The sequence below is a fragment of the Hesperophylax consimilis genome, chromosome 6 (assembly GCF_061612785.1).
Source record: "Hesperophylax consimilis isolate HC1 chromosome 6, BYU_Hcon_1.0, whole genome shotgun sequence".
NCBI classification, from domain to species: Eukaryota; Metazoa; Arthropoda; class Insecta; order Trichoptera; family Limnephilidae; genus Hesperophylax; species Hesperophylax consimilis.
This window is the reverse complement of record NC_142841.1, coordinates 5930971-5955970: the sequence shown is the minus strand read 5'-3', so window position 1 is coordinate 5955970 and position 25000 is coordinate 5930971. Positions and strand designations below refer to the sequence as shown.

The 25000-nt window shown below is 31.4% G+C and overlaps 1 protein-coding gene across 1 annotated transcript in view; it reads left to right on the top strand.

Moving 5' to 3' along the window:
* The window catches only part of LOC149422889 (acetylcholine receptor subunit alpha-like), a 460793-nt gene that overhangs the window by 290538 nt on the left and 145255 nt on the right, over nt 1-25000 (top strand). The window contains exon 4 of the mRNA XM_089632334.1: nt 6843-6887. Coding sequence (XP_089488460.1) covers nt 6843-6887 — 45 coding nt within the window. The remainder of the gene's footprint in view (nt 1-6842; nt 6888-25000) is intronic.

The following is a 25000-nucleotide window of genomic DNA, read 5'->3' as shown; positions in this document are numbered from 1 at the left end:
TTGTACTTTAAGCATCACAGGAAATAAATTATTAGTATAGGATATGATCGACTAAAATGGAATGAATGTGGTGAAATAAGGCATTGATTGTTTTAGAGATAATGCAATATTTGCAAATTGAACGAGAATTGAACTGAATTGGACCCATGAAGATTTGCACGTAGGTAGCGATATTTTAGCGGTTTGATAAGCGTTAATAAAACGGTGCGGTGGGGTTTGTAAGGAACTTGTACCCTGAGCGGTCACACAATAATTTTCTGATGTGTGACAAAATTCAAGTAGGCACCTAACTTGTGGAACTAAATTATGAACGGTTGTTTCAAATGAAGTTAGTAGTTCATTTGTGTAATGATTAAAAATATATAACTTTTAATCTTTTATTTATTTTTATTTCATTTATTCTTAAATATATTTGTATTACAAAGGTATAGTATATTGTCCTCCACGATAGGAGTTTACCTGTGTTGTGGAGGACTTTTTCAATTGTAAAGTTATATAATACTAAAACAATACAGTGGAGTTAGTTACACAGAGAAACAATAAAAATTAAAATATAAAATCGATTTTTCCATAGTTATAACAAAAAAAGTGAAATATAAAAAAATAAATATTAAAAGGATTGTAGCCAGTTCCATATGTGTTTTTTGTATTCTGTAAGATTAGATGTTTTATATTGTGTTGGAAGTGAATTGTATAGTTTTATAGCCTGGAATCTGTAGTGTTTTTGTCCAAAGGATGTGTTGGTTTATGGTATTAGTAGTTGGTGTGCATGTCTTGTTCTAGTATTGCGAGAAATTTGTGAAGTGTTTAAATGTGTTTAGGTTCTTGTAAAGGAAAGTAAGTATTTGTTTTGAATATAATTTTTGAATCTTTATCACTGGGAATTTTTTGAATATGGTTGAAGTGGGTGTTAGTACCTATAGGTACTTTAAGTATTACTTTTATTAAGGTTTTCTGAGCTTTATACAGTGTGTCTATGTATTTTTTACTGGCATAGCCACAGGCAATAATGCCGTATTCCATTATGGATTGTGCTATTGCGAGGTTTATATTCTTTATATCTAATATGTTTAGTATATTTCTCACGTTTTTAAAAAAGTAAATCAACAATCTTGTATATGAAATTTGACTAGCGGTGTTTGTTCCAAGTAAAAACGTAAAAGAATAACCTGTCTATCAACGAATATTCAGTTCCATGTATTACTCTAACTAAAATACTGAATTCAGTCATTTAATCATGTTAACCCCATTTCATACCATTGTGTTGTTAATTTCAAGTTTTTCTTAATTATTACCTTATTACCTTCACAGTACACACGGAGAAAACGTACTTATATAAAATATTGATAATTTATTAAAAATCTGGAACGAATGAATCTATAGATTTCCGAACAAATTATAAGTAAAATACGAATGTGGGAGAGTGATAGAACAAATTTTCATTAAAATATTAATATTTTACAATTTCGTCGTAATAAAATAATAGGAAAAGCGCAGCTGCATGAACACGTGTTCCTATATATTATGAAGTACTAATAGTTTGTTATGAAATGAAATGTAATCACGTTTTTTGAAGGATTTTAATAAGTCAGCTATACTATTTTTTCTCAGAGCACACCTTACAGGTTATTCGTACTTATGCAGGTTACAAAACGCAAATAACTTATTTCGAACGTTTTAAGTTAGTTTTCAGGTAAAAAAAGTTGAATTGTTTATATGAAAAAAATTCTCTATTCGAAAATCATTTTATACGCAAAGAAAAGCTAAAATATTTCGATTTTTTTTTTTTTCATTTTAACGTCGCGTAGAATAACCTCTCTAAGTTAGTGCACTTTACACCCGGACATCCTGTATTTAGTGTTCTGCAGCATGAAAGGGAAGAGGGGGACTATTCTGGTTCATTTCCCAAAGTTTCGCAGTCATTACAAAGACCGTCGTCGGTTTCTACGTTTTCTCAAAGTATTTCCCTTAAAAGTAAGTTAAGGAAGATAGTAATTTTCATTTCTGAGGATGTGGCAAAGATATGCAGATTCTCCCGTCTTAGTGAAGAAGTTTCACCTATGTAGGACACTTTTAACATTCTCAATATTAAAAAAAATCTTATCCTTCGTCTCTTATGTACGTGTATATACGAGTATTATATTATTATACATCCTTTATATGGGCTTGCGCCCTGTTTGCTAGTTACTAGAAACCTATAATTCATTTATGTCAATTTACTAAACCGATAATCATTTTTTTCTTGACTTGTCTGAATTTCATCCAACCATCCCAAATTTACAAAAGGAATGAACTTATCATGTTTTTTAACCCAAAATATGAAAAGAAAAACAAAACAACAACAAAAAACAGACAGGAAAGAATAAGAAAGAGGTTATTTGAAGAGATGTATTGCATTGAAGTCCTCCATCACAACACAAGCAACATTTTCCGCTTACTATGGTGGTAGTAGGAGGTTTTCAAATATTTTCAGGTTATTATTAATCTGGGAAGGTTTGTCTTTATTTTTTTTTTTTTTTAGTATTTCTCCCACCATGCTAGAACGTCCTATGTAATGGCGGGTGAAGTTTACAGATTGAATTTGTGCAAAATATGTTTGATAATACGCGGTAAGTATTGTAACATCGTGCTGTTTGATTTCTAAATATTTTATACAATTATTAAATCAAATTAATTAAATAGGGAATGTGAAATGTGTCTTATTGGTTAGAGTGTAAAATTGATGGGAATAATGTTTGAAATGGATTGCAAATGTAAGGATCCATAGTGGATCCATAGCATTATTTGTATGTTTTTTTTAATGTATGGAGTTGGGTTTCAGTTTTTAAGTTATCAGATAAAAGGATGATGATATTAAGAGCTATTGTTGTATTTATACAATAAATAAATAAATTTCAGATGGAGTTGACGTAAATTTAAAATATTATACTCGATGAAGAGACGAATGGAGGATCATCTTTTCGGAAGCTTGTTGATAACACGTATTATCATTGTTTAATATTGAAACACTTTCTTGATTATTCCACATCCCAATGTCCTTTCCTTTCCTTTCCTTTTCCTTTCCTTTCCTAAAAGTCTGACCTTGGAAAAAAACAGTATTCAATAGCGCCAGTATTATTCATTTGTTATTAACACACATGTCATTTGTTTTTTGAGTGCATGTGATCTTTATTCTCGTAAAAATGCCATTTAAATTGTGCAAATTGAATCCCAAAGTTCAATTTTGTCATTTTGTCAATTGGGCATTTTAAACAGATTTTTTTGGTAAGAATATAACTTTAATTGTGATTGTACAAGATGTACACATATAGACTGCCGTAGTTAGTGTAAGAAACTAATATACTCAAAAGAAACCATGTAAGGTTAGAATTTATTTTTGTATTTATATTGTATTGGTTATATATGATTGATTGATCTGCTTCTTATCAATATAGAGTGCATTTCAAAAGCCACTTGGGCATCAAAATATCAATTTTTAGTATCAATTAGAGTTTGAGCCTAGCCACCCCAAATGATGGGGTCGCATGGTAATAGGGACTAGTTAATTTAGTTTCATTATTTTACCTGCAAATGTTATTTGAGACGGAACCTCACTTTAAGGGGAAAATGTACGTATTTTACACTGACTTGCACTGTGAAGGAATGAAATGAAAATATTGAGTTGGGAATCGGAGGGTTTTCTCATAACTTGAGCTAAGAGAGAGTTATTTTGCATTAGTCAGAAGTACACTGGAATATGCATCGCCTATTTGGAATCCGCAATATAAACTTTACATAGATAGTATAGAACGAATCCAAAACAAATTTATAAAATATATTACCCACAGATTCAACAATAATTTTGAGTGTACATTTGAAACTTTGCAGCGAAGACGAGCAGTGGCTGACTCAATATTTATACACAGAATTTTAAACAATGAGATTGACTGTTCTGAACTTTTGTCCCTTATTAACTTTAACATACCTTCGAGACGTACACGACATACAGTGCTATTCCACACGCTAAATTATAAAACAAATGCAGCATCTAATTCGACAATTAACCGAGCTCTTCATCCTCTAAATAATATTTGTATTAACTCTAACATTGACATTTTTTCAGATTCACTGCCCCAATTCAAACGTGGCATCATGTCAATAATTTAAAGAATTCAATGCGCATACATACAGACACACACACACACACAAACACTCACACACACATTACACACACACCTATAAACTACACAAGTCACCTGGTAATTAAGGAATAAACATACCACTTAGCAGACATTACAAGGAAACATATCATAGGTACACAACATGAAGTATCTTATTCCTGTATATTGTTTCATCTCTGTAAATTATGTACTGTTTGTTTCAATAATATAAAAATAAAAAAAAAATAAAAATTGAAAATACCGGAAACAAATTGCAACGAAATTAAAATAGTCTAAATATTCCGTTCACTGATCGGCGATTTCCCAGCATATCAACATTCCGGACACTAGGCGAGTTTCTAATAAACAATACCTTTGTAATTTATCTAAATATTCCGTTCACTGATCGGCGATTTCGCAGCATATCAACTTTCCAAACATTGGGCGAGTTTCTAACAAACAATACCTTTGTAATTTATCCTACGACATAAACCTGAAATGACAGTTCTCCCGGCTTCTGGCAAAACTACATCTAACTTTATGCTGAGTAAGTGCTGTGGGACCGATATCCGGTAGGTACTGAAATATTAAAACTAAAACAAACGGATAGTATAAACTTAGGCTCAAATAAATACGAGTTGGGTTATGAGTTCTTCCAAACTTGTAAATATGTGTATCTCTTTTTTTCTTATATGAAAAAAATACCAACTTTTTTGAGGTCAGAAAACACGAATACAGACAGCGATAAACATAAAATATAACAAAAATAAAACATGATTAAACTATTCAAATTATAAAAGAAAAAATTAATACTCATTCATAAATCAAAATTGTACTAGACGTAAATATATACAGGGTGTCCGGGTGTAAATATTATTTAAATGAATACCGGAAAGTCCAATTATATCACGTGCGTGCGAACCTCAAGTGCTAAACCTCAAGTGCCCTACCAGGTAAGTATGATATTTTATATTTCTGCCTGTACAAAACATAAATAAATACGAATAATAACATATGAACATCTAGCATCACGTTCATCAATCAAATACATTGTATATATGGTTTGTATTAGTTATCAACGAACCGGTAGATGCAATCTGTTATCCAAAAAATTATGATAGTTTGACTAGTAAATAGTAAGTAATAACATAGATCATTGTAGAAATGTATGATATATTTGCACAGTGCCCTTGAAGTTTTGCACGAAAACGGCGCCATAGAAATCATCCAAATATTATTATTGAAGTTAGCTAACTTCGGGGGTGATTCAACGTGATAGTATAAAAAGCGTATTTCGAAATTCCAATGATTTAAGGTAGTTTTTTATGTAAAATAGTTGAATTGTTAGAATGGGAAAATAAATATTCTTCTATGGAAAAATATTTTTGTATGGGAAAATCAATATTGGAATTTCAAAAAAGTTATTCAGCTTTTTTACTTCCACCATCGTGTAGAATTACCTCCCGAAGTTAGTGCACTTTACACCCGGACACCCTGTATTTGCAAACCCTAAACTAAACACTCCCTTGCCCAACACCATTAAAACTCATCAATGAGTTCTATAGTAAATTTGCTGAAGAAATCAGAAGCATTAATGATAAAATAAAAATATTGAACTCTGTCAAAAAAATTTTTAAAGAAATCATTAACAAAAAATAGTACTAATATTTCCATATGAAAATTTATAAAATATTTTATTTAACACCTATAATCCTTCTATTACAATTTAATGCATAAAACTACAAAATATCATGTAAACATTTATTATGGGATGACTCTTGTTATAATTGTATATTTATGTATACCTGTTAATTATTATAAATATACTGTTTAATCGTTAAATATATAATGTATTAGTATAACAAGGAAATTTATAATTATTATTTTTATATTTACATATATTTATATATATAGATAAACTAATATATAACAAAAATACAACAAGATTTTAATATGCATAGGACAAAGGATAACGTGTTATTTTTAAGCAATAATTAAAACGCTGCGAGTACAATTGCCGACGGCGGTATGTTTTTTTCTCGGAAGATTTTTAAAATTTATATAGATGTTTCGGGCTAATAATTGTTGCTTAAAATAAAATCTATAATTGATTTCTCAGTTCAGAAGATTGCACATGTATAATCTAACCACACTTTAAACTGTTGATTTCCCTAAAAATATAGTAAAACATATTTTTTCTATTAAATAAATATGTTTTTCTTTAAATATCATAATCACGATGTCACCATGTTGACTACATATGTTGTTATCCTTAATTCCAATAAAATAATAAATATTGTGGTACTATTATTTTTTTTCAAGTGTACGCTTCTGTTGAATACATAAAAATGTAAAAAACTTAACGTAAACAATTGTAATTACCCTCACATAAAAAAAGTAATGATCTTAATTTAAAATTTTTAAATAAACTTAACGTAAACAATTGCAATAACCTTAACGTAAAAAATTGTAATAACCGTAACGTAAAAAAATGTGATAACTTTAACCTAAAAAAATTTGATTACCTCAATCCAAAAGTTTGTTATAACCTTAACGTAAAACATTGTGATAACCTTAACGTAAAAAGTTGTAATAACTTGACCGTAAAAGAATGTACGAAAAAAATAAAAATCACATACAAAAGTAGAGATCCCACAGACTCATTACAATATTTTTCTAATATTTGTTTTTCTTTTTTTACAGAACTTGAAGAACCAAATAATGACAACGAACTTATGGGTGGAACAGGTAAGAGCAACTCAATTTACTAAACCATATCGTCCTTTCTCTCCAAGGGGGTAGACAGAGATAATGCGATCAAAGAAGTATCTCCATTCATGCTTCTTCCATTCTCAGATTATTATTTTATTTCGTGTCTTGAAATGACCCGACCCAATATTTTTTCACTTCATCATTTTATTTCTTCCCTGAAAGCCCCCGACTTCTTTGTCCCTTACTTATCTCTTTAGAAATAAATAACCCAGCGTGCTTTCTATCTGAAAGAAAAGCGCTGATAATATTGTGAATGGTAATGGTAAATTGAACGATGTTTGAATGGGAGGATCAAAATTTATGAACCAATAATGACATAAACAATTGTGTAGATATTAAGACGAATATTACTAAGTATAAAAGCTTACGCGTGGTTGAGAAGGAACTTATTTGAGCATCTGTAGCCATCGCAATTTAAAAATAAAAGCCTACCTTCCTTGTGGAAATTTTTTAAATAAAACTATCGCGAAACTATCAAATTGAAGAGACAAAATTAAATAACATTTTAATCTGACAACGTGTGTAATACTACGCCCATTACAGCTCATGCTATTACAGCTCCTACAGTTCATGCTATTACAGCTCATACATAGTAATATTACAGATCCGTAGTAGTAGTAATATACTACTCCGTAGTAGCAATATTACAGCTCCGTAGTAGTAGTAATATACTACTCCGTAGTAGCAATATTACAGCTCAGCAGTAATATTGCAGCTCCTAGTTCATGCTATTACAGCTCCTACAGTTCATGCTATTACAGCTCCTACTCAAGTAGGAGCTGTAATAGCACTGAGAGAAAAAATATTAATGTACAACATGTTGACAAACTATTTCTGTATATAAAAAAACCTTCCTTAAATACGATACAAAAACATACAGCAGAGTTCACGTTGTCGATAAAGCAGAAAACTGCATTTCTGTATCTTCTTATCAAAAGTTCTAAATAATACTCTCACGAAAAACGAGTTTTATCTGCCTCTTCGTCTGGCACCTGATATTGGGGAAAAGTCAACAAATGATGGCGGTGTGATGCCGGGAGTAGAGATAATCCGGACTTTATCACGGCGCTGCGACATTATTTATTATGGCTTTTAGCCGTGACATTTATTATGGCTTTTCGTAGTGGCCTTTTTCGACCTGATATGCAAAATGCGCCGCCGCGCCATCGTGCTATATTATATATTATAAAAAAATGAATATCTATGAAAAAGTCTAGTTCACACTATTCGTTATTTTATTTTAATTACCATCCATGGATTTTATATTATGTTATAGTGTTTTTATTCATAAATTTAAAAATAGAAGTAAATGATCAGTACATTTAAAAACTAGCGCAGACCTGTGAAAAATTACGGGATAATGTAATTGCAAAATTGGTAAAGCCTTTTTAAATTTTAACCCCAAACATTATTGCATTAGTATAAAATTCAAGCTAAAAATATTTATAAAATATTAGGTCCAGGATTATTGCATTTCAAAAACAAATAATATCAATGAAAATAAATCAATTTGCGTACACCACCGTTTAATCAAAATGATCGTCATTTTTTGAACAATATTTTCGTCAGAATAAACGTTTAAGGAAAATTAATTTTCTAATAATAATTACGTACAAATTTTATCGCTTGTCTGAACAATCAGTTCCAATTTTGAAATGGTACTTAAATACAAAACAATTTATTGAACGTAAAAAAATCATGCAGGAATAATTTACGCAGAAACAGCTAACCCACATCATCAAAGATAAACGAAATTAATACGCTTGAAAATATGAACATGTTTTGAAAATGTAAGTGTTGGAATTATGGTGGATGAAATCTAAGCCTCAAGGTATCATGTTAGGAACAGAAAATGCTTCTTAAAATGGCTTGGTGCTTGCGCTGTAAAGGAATGGGAGGATCATTTAAAGTGGTGGGTAGGGATTTTAAGGATTCCCCCATTATTCGGGCATACCCAATTATTATGTTTACGATTTTAGTTTAATCCATACCTTCCTTTCACACCTGTCTGATCATTTTGTCACCAGGAGAAGTAAAGCTCCCGGGCAGTAGCTTTTCTACCGCACAACAAATAACAAGTTACAAATTCAAATCCGCGTGGCGCGCAAAGTGAAGCATTTTGCGTGGAGTTTTTTGTATATCTGAAGGAACAAAGTGGATACCATTAATAAATTATGCTTTTTCAATATTCAGGTGGCATCTTCCATTCAGTACCCTTTCCGTACCTTTTTTATATCTTTCCATTCATGTTGTCACCAAGAACAAAATTCGCGACCCTAGATTGCAATTCTAAGAGCTTTCGCAACACCCATCATTCAAATGAAGCAAGTTCCCATGATGGGATGGATAGGAAAATTTACCCTCATAATATATTCGGGTGAGTTGTTATAAATAAGGTTAGTTAATCGCTAATAGTTAAGAAAAAGTAATGAATTTGTAACTAGCGTCGTATTTTGGTAGAATGCCGGCAAAATTAGATTTTATATCAACTGCAATTCAACAGATAGTTGATTATCATACAATGTATTGTGCGAACCAGGCATTGGATAGAAGAGCAAAATAAAACATTGTAACGCCGGTTTTCCAACAGTGACACACGATAATAACCGCTGAATGGAATTCCCGATCTAATTGTTCGGAAACGAGTGGCGGAAATGAATGATTATATTCATTACAAAAATAACGGCACGCTTTTAGCATTTTTAACTGTTTTTTGTTGATACCGTTAGTAAAATACGAGATTTGAAGAAAGCTTCGAAATAAATACACAATGATGCTTGTGGCACTCGTTCATATAATCATTTTTCTATTTAACACTTCTTGGATTTTATTGTGATAGGTACAATGAGCACTTATTGCTTCTTAACAGGCCGTAGGAATAATCTGGACCTCGACCTTGATGTTGCAATACTATTTATTATCGACGCTACCTCCGTTATCGACAGCTATGTCCATCTATAGGTAGTCCCCTAAACTAGTATCTAGTGTCATCCTAAAGTACTCTTAGCATATCAATGTTCTGTTGTGTCCTGTCTCTGAGATATTCTCCACTTTACTGTGTATTTTACTGGAGGTAGGTACTCAAGTTATTTATTTCTTAGATACACAATAGTTGAGAATGAGTGAAAATATTATCTTTAGACTAATGCGACTGCAACATTCATATTAAATAAAAACATTCAGTCAGAGAGAGTGACAGTGTTGCGACGTCACCTCGGACAAATAAATTCATTCATTTTTAACCAACCAATTTCTATTAATTATAAGTATTTCATATGCACTGTTTCAATAATTAATAATTAATAATTAATAATTAATAATTAATAATTAATAATTAATAATTAATAATTAATAATTAATAATTAATAATTAATAATTAATAATTAATAATTAATAATTAATAATTAATAATTAATAATTAATAATTAATAATTAATAATTAATAATTAATAATTAATAATTAATAATTAATAATTAATAATTAATAATTAATAATTAATAATTAATAATTAATAATTAATAATTTAAATTAATAATTAATAATTAATAATGAATAATGAATAATGAATAATTAATAATTAATAATTAATAATTAATAATTAATTAATATAATCTAAAAATATGGGATAAACGGTGAATAAATTAAACAAGTTTGTAAAATCATCGTGATAGAAATGCTCGAATCGCCCTGGTTTTTTGGCATTTGACTCTCAACGCCATTTTGTTTCAGTTGTTTGATAAAAGCAATGGTGAGTCATATAAGCAATGGTGTGTCGGATTAAAAAAGCGGGGAACAGGATCATTAAAAATGTTGCGAAATGCCGTGAAATAAAGCCTTAGCCGGTATAAAAAAGGGTTGCAAAACAAACATGACTGCGAGTGCGGAACGTGATTGTCCTGCGAATGGGAGCTTTATGGAACCCAATTCACAATTTGTTAAGCTTTAAATATCTAGAAAAAGCTATAGAGTTTCTTTGAAAATAGGGTACGCTTTTTTGGAGTCGGTTTTAGTGTTCTTTTGATTGCCGGTCGTAAACATGTATTCAAACGATAATACGTATAAGATTCCGTTCAATTTATCAATAAACTAGATAGTTGTCGGGTTTCCATTTTGTGTGTACTTTTTGTTTCTCTTTGAAGATTTTGATTAGAGTTTGGTCTTATATTTTTGAGGAAACATTTAGTTTTTATTATTTATTGACTGGCGTTTATAAAATTAAATGAACTACATATACTACTTCTACTCTAAAATAATATAAATACATTTAAAACCTCAAAATACTAGCAATATTAGAACAAAGCACGCACACTAACTAAAAATACACACTTTTTTTACAGATACCGTGCCATTGAGCTTAACAATTCAATTCCTACAAAATTCAAAGAATCTATACTAGAACAATAAAAAAATACATACATGGAACTGGCTGCAATGCTCCTAATTATCTTTTCTTATGTAATGACAGAGAACAAAATAAATTGCAAATTTAAAAAGAATAGAGCATTGAAATATACTTAAGGCGGAACAGATTTTCAAATGAAACTAAAATGTTAAAGGAACTAAATTGGCTGATAATGAAACAGATGTCCTCAGATGTTATCCTTGTATTTATTCAAAAAGTAACTGGCGTGTACCCAGAGTTGCTCGGGGTTGTGAACGATTTGAAGTAAAGTTAGAGGTTTTGAATTCTACGATAAATATCGACTTTTCTCTACTTTTTATAAATATAATTGAATACACCTATAATTATATAATTATAATTATATACACCTTCCAGAAGAATTTCTCTCAATGATAGTGTAAATCATATCAAAATCCGTTGCCTAGTTTAGATGAACTAAGCGCACAAACAGACAGACGCGGATAGCGACTTGAGTTTATGCTATTTAAATAAAATAATAAACGACCTATTTATTACAAAAGTACTTTTCAAACTAAATGGTATACAACAAAGACATTCACAGACATAATACAAGAACATGCAATGAAATCGGGCTGCAAAAAAAGACATAAAGAGGTTACTATACAAAAGAATACAATATCTATGTCTGAAATAATTAATACATACAAGGTGGATTGTAGGAGCAGTATTAACTAAAAGAAAGTGTAATAAATAATAATAAATTTATAATAATGTATCTATAAAAATAATAATAAATTATACATTTGTAAACTTGGATGTACAAATGGCTAAAATAAAATTAATCAATAAAATAAATATTTACATTCATTTCTTTTTCATTATTTTATAATACAAATTTTTATTTATGTTCTAACTTGCTTACATTACTGTACTATTTTTTTAAAATTGTTTACACATACGAGTACCTGTTAAATCTTGCTTGTTAAAATCTAAATCACCATCGTAAAATGTTTTCTACAATACAGGTAAACTCCTAGCGTGGAGGACGTTATATACGTTACGTTCTGTATAGTATAATAACTGACCGAATGATCATCAGCGGCCTTTATTCGGCTTTGTCTGCATTTGCCTAGTAATCAAGGAAATCGTAGAAACCTTATCAAGTTGAAAACCGCCTGACGGTTCGGTGGTTTTCATTTCATGTCCGATTCGGATACTTTAAGTATTACCTTCCGTTAGGCTCTGATAAAGCTAGACATTTTGTGTCCAAATTTACGTCCTGATTAATTCTTTTGATTATTGAGAACGTACTTTTGATGACGGTTGAAAAGAGCCGACAATTGCTTGTGACTTGATAACGTCGATAAGTTAGGGCTGAAACCGAATTACAAATTTGAAATAAAAATATGTATATATGCCCAAGATAACCAACACCTATGCCATAAGTTACCCAAAGCGGTTTACTACGATTGGTGACTTAGCAGGGGTACCCGGATTCAAGGAGTGAGGTTTGTCTACACCTTGGCGGCGAATTCGTCTGCACACCTTCTGCGTGGCGAGCAGGATTGAGAGAAACTGGTTGAGGGAGACCTTTTGACTTCTCCAGCTAGACTCTCTCGATCCACTGTGCTACGTAGGCTTATTTTTTACCACCAAAATAATTCAATAAATTATTTAATTAAAAAATTATTACTTATTGTTGTATATCGATGTAGCACAGTGGCTTAATGCACCTGACCAGCAATCAGAAGTGTGCGGGCTCAATTCCCATCGGCAGCATTTATTTATTCTCAAAAGATTTTTTCAATTTATATTTGTGTTTCAGGCTAATAAATAATTGCTTATAATAATACATTTTATAATAGTTTATATCTAGTGTATATCAATTTTAAAACAACAATATTAATATTCAACTTCCTATATACTCAAATTTTGACATCATAATATCGAGACATAAACCACGAAAAATTGCAAGGCTTTTGGCTTCCTTAACATTTAAAATGAGTTTATTGAAAATTTTAAAAATATAATATTAAATATTGTTTTTGGTTCCCGATAAATAAAGCCGTTGCAGCTTTTTGTAGGATATCCATGAACTATCCTATTAATACTAACACTTTTTAACATATAATCTGGTAACAAAAATTATGACCAATCCTTGTAACTTAACGTCGACAAGTTTTGGCAGAAACTAAGTGTACTCCAGTTGGTCCCAAACAAATAAAAAATGTTCACACCATAAAGCGAAAGTTTACGGGTCCGTTCATTTTCATAAATGTATGTATGGGTATGAATACATAGGAGGTACAAAATTGAAATTGTTTCTCTTGTACTGAACTTCCGGTTTTCACGATTTCAATATCGACATAAAGTGCCATTTCGGCGCAATACTGCTGGCACTTACACACCGCAGTGCAATCTAAAAGTTTAGATTTAAAATATAATTTCATCTTTGTAATATTGTGTTGTTTGTAGATTTATTATTATTAAATAATTTACTAACTCTTGGCAATACAACGTATACTTATAAAAAAATGGACAAAAATAAAACATAAAAAATATTGTAAAAGTTTCTATTTAACCACTAGAGTGATTTTCGGAATACTATGCCAAGTTTCCAAAACGTCTGACGTGATCGCACGCCATAATATGACGCTTTTGTCAAGCAGAATTCGCGCATTTATGATTTTTTAATCATTTTTTCATACATCCTAAAAATATAGGATAAATGGTAAAATATAAGTGAACTCATTGGCTCCATAGCACTGTAATCAGTTCTATATCATCATCTCGAACGCTAATCACTCAACTCATTCCAGTTATTGTAGCCAGCACTCGAGTGGTAATTTATCATGCATCGTGCGTCTTGAAAGCTGGTAGCTTCCTGAAGATTCAATAAGTGACTGCATGAAAGACGTCTCATTATTAAATATGGATAACTTCCGTTTATTATCAAATATTGTCTTCTTTAATACAATGTTTTTTTTAATACATTTATTTGAATTTCACTTGTGGATGCAAATCTAAGAAGAGGAAATTAATCAACTTTCTTCGATTGAGCTGAAACTCGGCTGATACACTCGTTGTTGATGACAAAGCATTCTAGAAACTTGATGGCATTTCTCAAAATTTGGATGACATTATAGCATTAGGTACTATACTTACGAAATAAATGTCGGTCCTACCCAATCGGGACCGGGCGCGGTTGTTAAAGCGATTGACTTCAGTCCCTGGGGAGGCAGGTTCAATCCTCAGTCAAAAAAATAAAATGTTTTTAAGTTTTAAAAGCTCACAGCAGTTTAAGAGCCAGTCACGGTGAAGGATGGTTCAATCGTCAGTCAAACAAAACAAAAAAAATAATAAATCTTTCAAATTGGTTACTAGCCGGCACAAGAAATGGCGCAACTAAGTCGGAAATTGAAAAAAGATGTTGTTAACATGATTTTTTTGTGCGTTTTATAAATAATTAGTATGGAGTTTGTGATTTTTTTTCTCTAGTTGCAATGTTTATACTCTCCACAAAAAATGTAATACTTCGCTTTTCGATGGTCATACTCGTTCTTTAATTCATGAATATATTTTTTTATCATATCTTTATATTTATTCCTTATTAATAAAAATAACCCTTTAAGGACTAAAATAATTCAAACCATCTAGAAAATTTGCTAAAGTAATCCATAAAAAATTATAATAATCTTGTAAGGTGTTGTTAACAAGTTGTTATTATGGTGCTCTATACCTATGTGGAAACAATAAGTACTTTTTTTAGGTGAAGATCTGTATTCAGGGCCGGCCCTGAACCAGACGGCGCTTGGCGCTAGTAAAATCCTCAAAGGCGCGGTAGGTGTTGGGTATTATCAGCGCCTTGGCTCTTTGGCGTCTTGGCTTAACTGACTGTTACAATTGCACCCTGTTTGTTTTATATTCATCGGTTTGGATGTTAAAACCATAGGCCAACTCCTTGTCCCCTGATGTAGATATTTTCAATTGAACATAAATCGTATTATTATTTAACTATGTATAATGTATGTTTATTATTGATAATAATACTGTAAATGTACTTTAAAAAAAAGAAAAATGGGCGCCACTTTTCGATTGAATGGTCAGCCGCAGAGCGCCGCGACGTCGGCACAGATATCCGGCGCAAATCGTCGTTGACGTCGCGACGCATTCGGATCAAGGTGCTTTAACATGCAGTATGAAAGTCCAATATCGCCTTGGAATGGAACCTTGGGAAATATTTGAAAATGTGGTTTATAGAGCCAAACAGAACATACTAAGTTAGGTTGAGGTTGTAATACTTGTTTTAGTTTTGTACATTCATATTCTTAAGCCTCTTGCAGTGACTTTATTAAAATTTCGTTTTAATCCAGATATTTTTTGAACTCTGTTGTGTTAAAATAAATAAAATCACCTTTGGTAATCACTTAAACTTGTAAAACTTAAATCAAATATTATTATGAAAATGATAAGATTTGAGATTTTTACGGCTAAAAGTAGGTATTACTGTTATTATTTTTGGCTTATTATGCCGTGTTGCACTTCCTACCTATTTAACCAACGACAGATGTCCTGGAACGTCGGCTAAAGACGAAGGAAACGAACCAGAGCACAGTGAAAAATAAAAACAAAATAAGATTATGAAAAGATTGACTATATAAATTTTTGACTACTAGTAAATTTTATTTACTGAAATAAAATAATTTTTTGTTAACCGAAATGCAGATTTCATTAAACCAAGTTCAAATAGCACAGAATTCATAGGATTCCATGAGACTACAGAAAACTCTCTTAATTTATTCTACCGGGATTCTACCATAAACTAAATAAAATCATTTCAAATGTTCGTCCGTGTGTAAGCTAGATCCAGTATGAACAGCAATGAGTACGGGCTATTTAAAATTCAAATGTCGGATGAAAAGGGACGGTAGCAGAATTACGTAGATGGTAGTACACGAATGAATAAGTTTCTTCGAAAGAAGCAAATACTTTGGGGTATGATATTTTCAGAGATGTGCTTTATTTCAAATAAATCCATTTCAAATGGAAATGCAAAATGCAAAATAGGTATTTTCCATTTTGCATTTTAAATGCTTTTCTAAAAACCATTTTGCATTTTAAATGCTTTTCTCAATGCATTTTCCATTTTAAATGCTTTTTTGCAACATTCTTCCTACTATCTCCACTCATCTTTTTTTCATAAGCCCCAAATATCAGTCGGTCCTCAACCTCGCTATGAGAGATAATTTACATTTGTCAAGTTGCTCCCTGGTAGGAGCCCTGGCAATTGAGTGATACCATTACAAAAAATACTAATTATTATTTTTTTAGTAAACTAATGTTTAAGACAAGATTTTTTATGCATAGCACAAAGGGTAACAATTATTTTATAAGCAATAATTATTAGCCTGAAACACTCATCCACATTGCAAAATCTCCTGATAAAAGATACATGACATGAAAATTCTCATTTCTGAGCACAAACTGCCTCCTGTTTTATGTTATGTTTTAGTTTTAATATTCGTGTTTTGTCCTGTCCTACTGTTATTGTTATTCTAAGGTTTATCATCACTTTGTATAAACAGTGTATTTAGTGTTATAATATTAGATCTGTATTGGGTAAGGCACACTGTAGGAATAATTTTAAGAACCATTAATACTGAATTACCTTTTTTTTAAGTTTGTTATACGAGTAGTTAAGCGCACTTGAAGTGAAATGACACTAAACTGCGCTATATAAATTCCATGTTATTATTATTATTATTATGACGCCAACTATAATAAAGCCAAACCTAAATAAAGTTGGTTGTTTCATTTTTTTTTATTTTTTTTTATTTAAAATAAATCAAATTTAATAATGTTATAATAATTATTAAGTTCTGTGAGTATTTCTGTTATTTTTACAGTTTTTAATGTGACAGCTGTTTCGGCTTTTGAGGCCATTATCAAACTGTTTGATAGTGACAGTTTGATAATGGCCTCAAAAGCCGTAACAGCTGTCACATTAAAAACTGTAAAAATAACAGAAATACTTGCAGAACTTAATAATTATTATAACATTATTAAATTTGATTTATTTTAAATTTATTTAAAAAAATAAATGGAGTTCTACGAATTAAACACCAAAACAATAAATAAAATTGGTTGTTTCAGGTGAAAAAATGTAACAAGCAGTATTTGTTGAATGAAACCCTAGTATATATTGAATTATTTCGCGGACAAGAGATAAGCCGCCATAGCTCAGTGGTCAGAGCTGTCGACCGGAAATCGAAAGGACACGGGTTCAAGTCCCGTTGGCGTCATGTATCTTTTATCAGGAGATTTTTCAATGTGGATGAGTGTTTCAGGCTAATAATTATTGCTTATAAAATAATTGTTATAAAAAATACTGAACATGGGGCCATGACGCTGTAATATTAAATGTTAGATGGCAGTTTCTATGTTTTTACGTTGGCAACATTAGTCCCGCGCAAATTTTTTGTGGTTTCATAATCCGTAGTTGTGGTGTTTTTGGATTTACCATCATGTAATATTATGTTTGTTCTACATTGATGTCCATTATTAAATGACGAAATTGTTTAAAAATTCTATAATTAATTTGATTGTTTGACCTGAGAAACCATTTTGCATTTTCAATGCATTTTGAAAATAGGTATTTTGCATTTTAAATGCTTTTCTAAAAACCATTTTGCATTTTGCATTTTCAAATGGAAAAGTTTTGACCCATTTCCATTTTGCATTTCAAATGGTTTTGGGTACCCATTTTGCACATCTCTGGATATTTTTATATATTAAATACTTTGAGGTGTGACATTATTATATATTACATAGTTTGGGGTGTGATATTATAATATGTTAAATGAAAAACAACTAACATTGTGATACACTACTCTCATTAAATTAATAAATGAAAAACAACTAACATTATGATATACCGCTCTCATTAAATTAATAAATTAAAAACAACTAACATTGTGATATACTACTCTCATTAAATTAATAAATGAAAAACAACTAACATTGTGATATACCACTCTCATTAAATTAATAAATGAAAACAACTAACATTGTGATATACCACTCTCATTAAATTAATAAATGAAAAACAACTTACATTATGATATACCACTCTCATTAAATTAATAAATGAAAAACAACTAACATTGTGATATACCACTCTCATTAAATTAATAAATGAAAAACAACTAACATTATGATATACCACTCTCATTCAATTAATAAATGAAAAACAACTAACATTGTGATATACCAATCTCATTAAATTAATAAATTAAAAACAACTAACATTGTGATATACCAATCTCATTAAATTAATAAATGAAAAACAACTAACATCGTGATATACCACTCTAATTAAATTTTAAATGAAAAACAACTAACATTGTGATATACCACTCTCATTGAATTAATAAATGAAAAACAACTAACATTGTGATAAACCACTCTCATTAAATTAATAAATGAAAAACAACTAACATTGTGATATACCACTCTCATTAAATCAATAAATGACAGCCAACCAGGATCTCCAGCATCATCAGGGCTTTTATATAAGTGTTCATAATTACTTAGGCACACATAAATATGTAAGAAATAAGACAATGTGAGAAAGTGACTAATAGAGAAGAAGATACCTTATAGGTGACAGAAAGAGGTTTTTTTACAATTTATTTTCTACATTACAAGAAAAAAACTACCAAAATAGTTTGTCAGCAGAGATACAACTAGAAATTGACGGAGACAAATTATTAAAGGAGAGGAAGGTGGGGAGGGGAAACCAGCTTCAGCGGAGGGTAACAGAACAATTAGTTAAATATGGCTTGAAGCCATAGTTTAATGCTTGAAGCCGAAGCTCGAGATAAGTGAAACCTGGTAGGATGTTATTTATTCATTCAATAAAGTGGTGAATTACAATGTGTATTTTTTCATTTAATGTAGAATTATTTAAGTTACTTATTTTATATTAAACTGCTCCCAACCGTCTGGAGCCATAGAGGCTATGGCATTCCCAGTTGGGGTACGTTGTCAGGCTGAAGGCAGTGGGGAGGAGAAGTAGATGGGGGGAGATGAAGGTGGGGAAGTACCTGGTTATTCGGATCTGGTCACCAAACACGGCTAAAGCCATTTCAAGCAACGTTTCAATTCTGAATGATGGTTTTGCACCAGGGCGATACTGAGAGTATCCTTCACTCTAGAACGTGCCGCCAGACTGTATATTATGTTAAACGAATAAATCTTGGAATAACACAAATTAATCAGATATATATATTTTTTTTTCAAAATTTAATTAATTTTAATGGAAACAATTGTTTCATTTAGCCCAATAGCCCAGCGCTCTGTCTCACTTATAGTCGCCTGGCATCGTAGATCTCCACCTCATTTGAATTTCGTAAACACAGAATTGAATTGGAAATTTAAGCCTCGATCGTGCAAATATTTGGATCATGAATCACGACCACATAGTGTTTCTTTTGTTGTTCTTTATTGTACGTATATACACATTTATTTTAAGATTACAGTAACGTGGATAATAATCCACATGACAAATTTTAACTTCTAACCGTCTTAATAATTAGATTTTGACACGCCCGTTCAACGTTGGTGTGGTAAAGCCGGCCTTGAGCCTGGTTTAAGACCGTTTTAAAAAGTCAAGCTTTCACTATTCTGACCTTACAACAATATTTACATAACGTTTTTTTGTAAGGCTGTAAGATTTAACGTTTATTGAGAAAATCGATGTCGTTTTTAGTGTGATTACAGAAAAACATATAAAATATCTCTCAAATATGAAATGTGACATTAGAAATGAAAAATGTGGAGATTTGCAAACAATGTAAGGCTGATGTAAGCGTAACTAGTAAGATTGAGAAAAGGACGCTTATGTGTATGGTTTGGGAATGTACAGTGAATGAATGAAGAGAGGAGTGTAGGGAAATATATGAAGCGAATGAGGAATGGTAGCAGAAATCAGGGACGCCCGGGGAAGTAGGCAACGGTCAATTGAACCAAATACTTAAGTGTTGTGCCAAGAAGGTCTTTCTTCTCTGCCTACCCTTGCAATAAACGATGTAATGGTTAGTTAGTTAGTTAAATATGTTTCATTCAGATGGTTAAAAAAGGGAGATATAAAAATTGTCATGGAATTTAATCAGATACATATACAATTATTTTCAGAAAAAAACAAACAAAACAATTACCTGAACTTCATTCCCATGCGAGTTATTGCCGCGCATCTAATAGGCAACATTTGGTATCCTGTTAATGCTTTGGCTCCTGGCAATTCACCGGTTAACCCGCCTTTTCCCAGCGCTTTCATCATCCCGCCGCGTGCAATTAATGTACTAGTATCTTCTCCGCTTAATTGAATACTCCGAGGATAAAAACTACACCGGGGATAAGTTGCACAATTGGTTATTAAATAAGAAAAAAAATAATTTCGTAAAATATCTTATTCACTAAGCATAGCGAAGTCCTGTTATATCTCGCCATTTGGCATTTCATATGTTCGTGATTTTTTTTACGTTCCTATTCCGGTTCAAGAAGGTGGCCGTGTTGGAAACTAGGTTTTAATCCCGCCGGAGTTCGCATGATAGTGGTTCCTACTAAGAGCTGGCAAATCAGAATAAATGGTAATTTTTCTTTAATTGGTCGACTATAACTATATTGAAAACAATAATTTTTTTCAAACCATTTACCAATTTAAATATTACGGTAATTTGATATCCTTTCATTCATCCTTTTTCCACCCTGCGCTGAATCGGCCGAGTCCACTACTTCCCGAGCATACACTACTAGCTTGTTAAACACAGTGCAAATCTGCAGCCCTAACGAGTGTTCTACCGATTGGGATTCGCCGCACCGCCCTTATTTACAGCCGGAACTACCCCCCTCCTGCGGCCACCACTCACTAGGACAGTGATCAACAACATTTTTAACAAAACTTTTCAATTTGGAAGGCGGGTTAGGGTACCGCCGACTCGGGAACCATTTATTGGGTAACCACCACCTATGCAACAGATCAATTAAAGTGGTTTGCTACGTTTTGGTGATTTAGCAGGTGTGTCCAGATTCATTGGGTAAAGTGTGTTTAGGATGAATCTGCCCACCAGCTGCGTAGAGTATCAGATCGGGAGAGGCTGGTTTTGAGAGACCCTTTAACCTCTCCAACCGGTCTCTTGACCCATTGCCTTTCGCTGCAATGGGAGGGATGCATCCATACGTCCACCACTCCTGGACACACTAACCCCTAGATTCTGGCCCACCCTTAATGATAATAATGATTGGATTGTTTGTTTAGCGCCGTTTTAGTAAGAAAATCAGCTCAAGGGCGCTAAACAACTTATTACTAATTTATTCCTACCACTTAGACTTATAACTAATTACTTTTGGCTTATAACTAAGTATCATACCTAGAGTCTTAATACCTTTTACCTTCCCACAACTTCCTCTTTTTCCTTTCCATAAAAAGGTCCTCCACACAGCATCCCAACAGATGAAATAGGCCCTGAAGGAAACTATTTTCCTCAGGGCCTCCTATGTGGGGTTAATGTAAAAATAACTTTAATTTTATATAACTAGTCCGTTTGGTATTTCGTCTATTTGTAAATTTATTTGTGTATTTCGTTTCCGGTTTATAAAATATGATGCATCAACATTATTATTCAAGCAAGTCTCACTTTAACTAGACTAATTCAAAACATTAAAAATAGACTGAAGTCTGTCGCGATTTATTTTATATTATATCAAATACAACGGAAACTCAAACTCAATCAATTTTTTTATTTAAAAAAATATAAACAAATGTATTTATATATTTTTTTTGATAAAACGCAAAATTTAAATTGTAATTTATAATGAGCCCGCCAGTTTTAGTTACGGATCGCTGCTCTAGGACTACCACTGCAACATTGGTGGGCTCGACCAATTTGCATTTGGATCGCGCAATCCCATTATAAGCTTGCTGCACTTTTGTTACAAATTTCATTGGAAGATTTATGTTTTGCCGTCCCATAACACTTAACGTTTTCTCTTTATCTTGTTTGAAAAGTTATTTACGAGTTTTAGGAACTTTTTCAATTCTGTTTCGGAAGTGGATCACAGTTTTAGTATCCAGTGGTACGTCGAGCGATATAATACTGAAATTCCATGTGTTTCATAATAAAATGCAGCAATGGAACGAATTAAACCAATTTAAGTCAGAAATACTATTGATTTCTACAGAAAATAGGGCAATTTAATGAAATGCTATTTGGCTATTTCCAGTGGCGTAAGAATCACGTTAATGTGGTAGCCTCCCGGGGGTCTGCCCACGGGCTAACTCATTCAAATTTTTTACCGATTTATAACAAGTTTCACTTTAACTCTTGTTTTTAAGCTCCAAAAAAAATACATTTTCGAATATTATGTCCATACATTTGCTATGCCAAAACGTTAATTACATGAAATTCCCTGGATAGAAAAAAAATTGCAAAGTAAGCTCCAAGAAATATTAAAAAAAAAATTTCCTGTATTAATAATAATATTTGGCTTATTAGTATGGCGCCGTTTTCGTGAGGAATCACCTCAAGGGCACTGTATAAATATATTTTTTAAATAGTTAATACTAGAACTACTGACTTAATTCTAAGACTTATATCTAGTGACGACTAAGGCCTATAATTACTATCTTAATGACATATATATTTACATATGTAGAAACTTACAACTAAAATTAACAATATATTTTTACTAGCGCCAGAAGAAGAAGGAAGTTCTATTATATTAGGGTATTTTTATAATTAGTTTTTATTGTTAGCTGGATATATATGTATTACATTATTTAATATGATCAGAGATGTGCAAAATGGGTACCCAAAACCATTTGAAATGCAAAATGGAAATGGGTCAAAACTTTTCCATTTGAAAATGCAAAATGCAAAATGGTTTTTAGAAAAGCATTTCAAATGCAAAATGCAAAATGCAAAATACCTATCTTCAAAATGCCTCGAAAATGCAAAATGGTTTCTCAGGTCAAACAATCAAAATAATTATAGAATTTTTAAACAATTTTGTCATTTAATAATGGACATCAATGTAGAACAAACATATTACATGATAGTAAATCCAAAAACAAGACGACTACAGATTATGAAACCACAAAAAATTTGCGCGGGACTAATGTTGCCAACGTAAAAATATAGAAACTGCTATCTAACATTTTATATTACAGCGTCATGGCCCCATGTTCAGTATTTGAATCAATATTTTTTCTAATGGTATCACTCAATTGCCAGGGCTCCTACCAGGGAGCAACTTGACAAATGGAAATTATCTCTCATAGCGAGGTTGAGGACCGGCTGATATTTGGGGCTTATGAAAAAAAGATGAGTGGAGATAGTAGGAAGAATGTTGCAAAAAAGCATTTAAATGGAAAATGCATTGAGAAAAGCATTTAAAATGCAAAATGGAAAATACCCATTTTGCATTTTGCATTTCCATTTGAAATGGATTTATTTGAAATAAAACACATCTCTGAATATGATACAGGCATTTACAGCGTATCTTCAAATATAACTAAAGCATTTTTCGATAGATTTTTGCTCTATTTCTTATTAAATATTTTCCCCATTTTCGCTTAATTATTATCGGGTTTTAATATTAGCGCGCTCCCTCTAACATTCATATTTACATATCTCCCTTTCAAACCATATTTGAACGCGTACTACGAGCTTTAAATACACAACATAAAAATTGATTTGGCATGACATTGAATATTTGAGTCGTATCAGAAATTTGTGAAAGTACAGTGAAATCGTTCGACTAAAAATCTAGGCGAGAAATTTTTTTTATTTGATATATTTTTAATACGAATAGATAAGTACCTACACAAATAATAATAAGTATTGTTGATTTATTAAAAACAGGATTACAGGCCTTGTCTGGATAAACTTTTATTGAATTACTAATTTATCGGAACAAGTGTTAATTCAACTGAATTTGCCTTGATAATATATAATAACAAAATGCGAAAATATTAGAATTTTTATGAACACGTGTTCCGACATCGTTATATAATACATTCGTTTTTTACTAAAAGTTTATCAGGAAACCTATCGATCAATTCGTTTAGGGCCTGCTATCCCGTTTTTAACTAGATTACGAATAATTTGAAGAGATTCTTAATAATATTGCTGTATAAAGCAATCACTTTGTGGTTTGACATATTTAATAAAATAATGTAGTAATAATTTGTACCCTGAAGATGCTTGAGTAAAGCGAAACCGGTCGGTTCTAAAAATTATTTTAAAAAAAGTGGTTTTAAAATAATTTTTTATTTTTTATTTTATTACATTCTTAATAAATTTGCAATAATCATTTTTCTCCGAGCATGTAAATGTATTTTGGTACATGTACAGTATGTGCACCTACGTCGGGTACTCCAAAATTGAACTTCTGAAATACAGGGTGTTAAGGGATTATTTAACTTATTTAACCAGTGATTCCTGTCAGAACCTGGAGTAAGAAAAAAAGAATTAAATTTTGGTCGCCGGTTTTTTTTATGTAATTTTTCAATTAAAAAATTCCTTCTGCATGTTGTGACTGGCTACTCAGCAGAGAAATCCACTCAACACCTCACAGAGACTCTGATTTTCCAATACCTTCTGATTTTTTTAAAGTTTTTAGTTAACATCGAAAATGACACCGAAGGTTAAAATAGGAATAAGA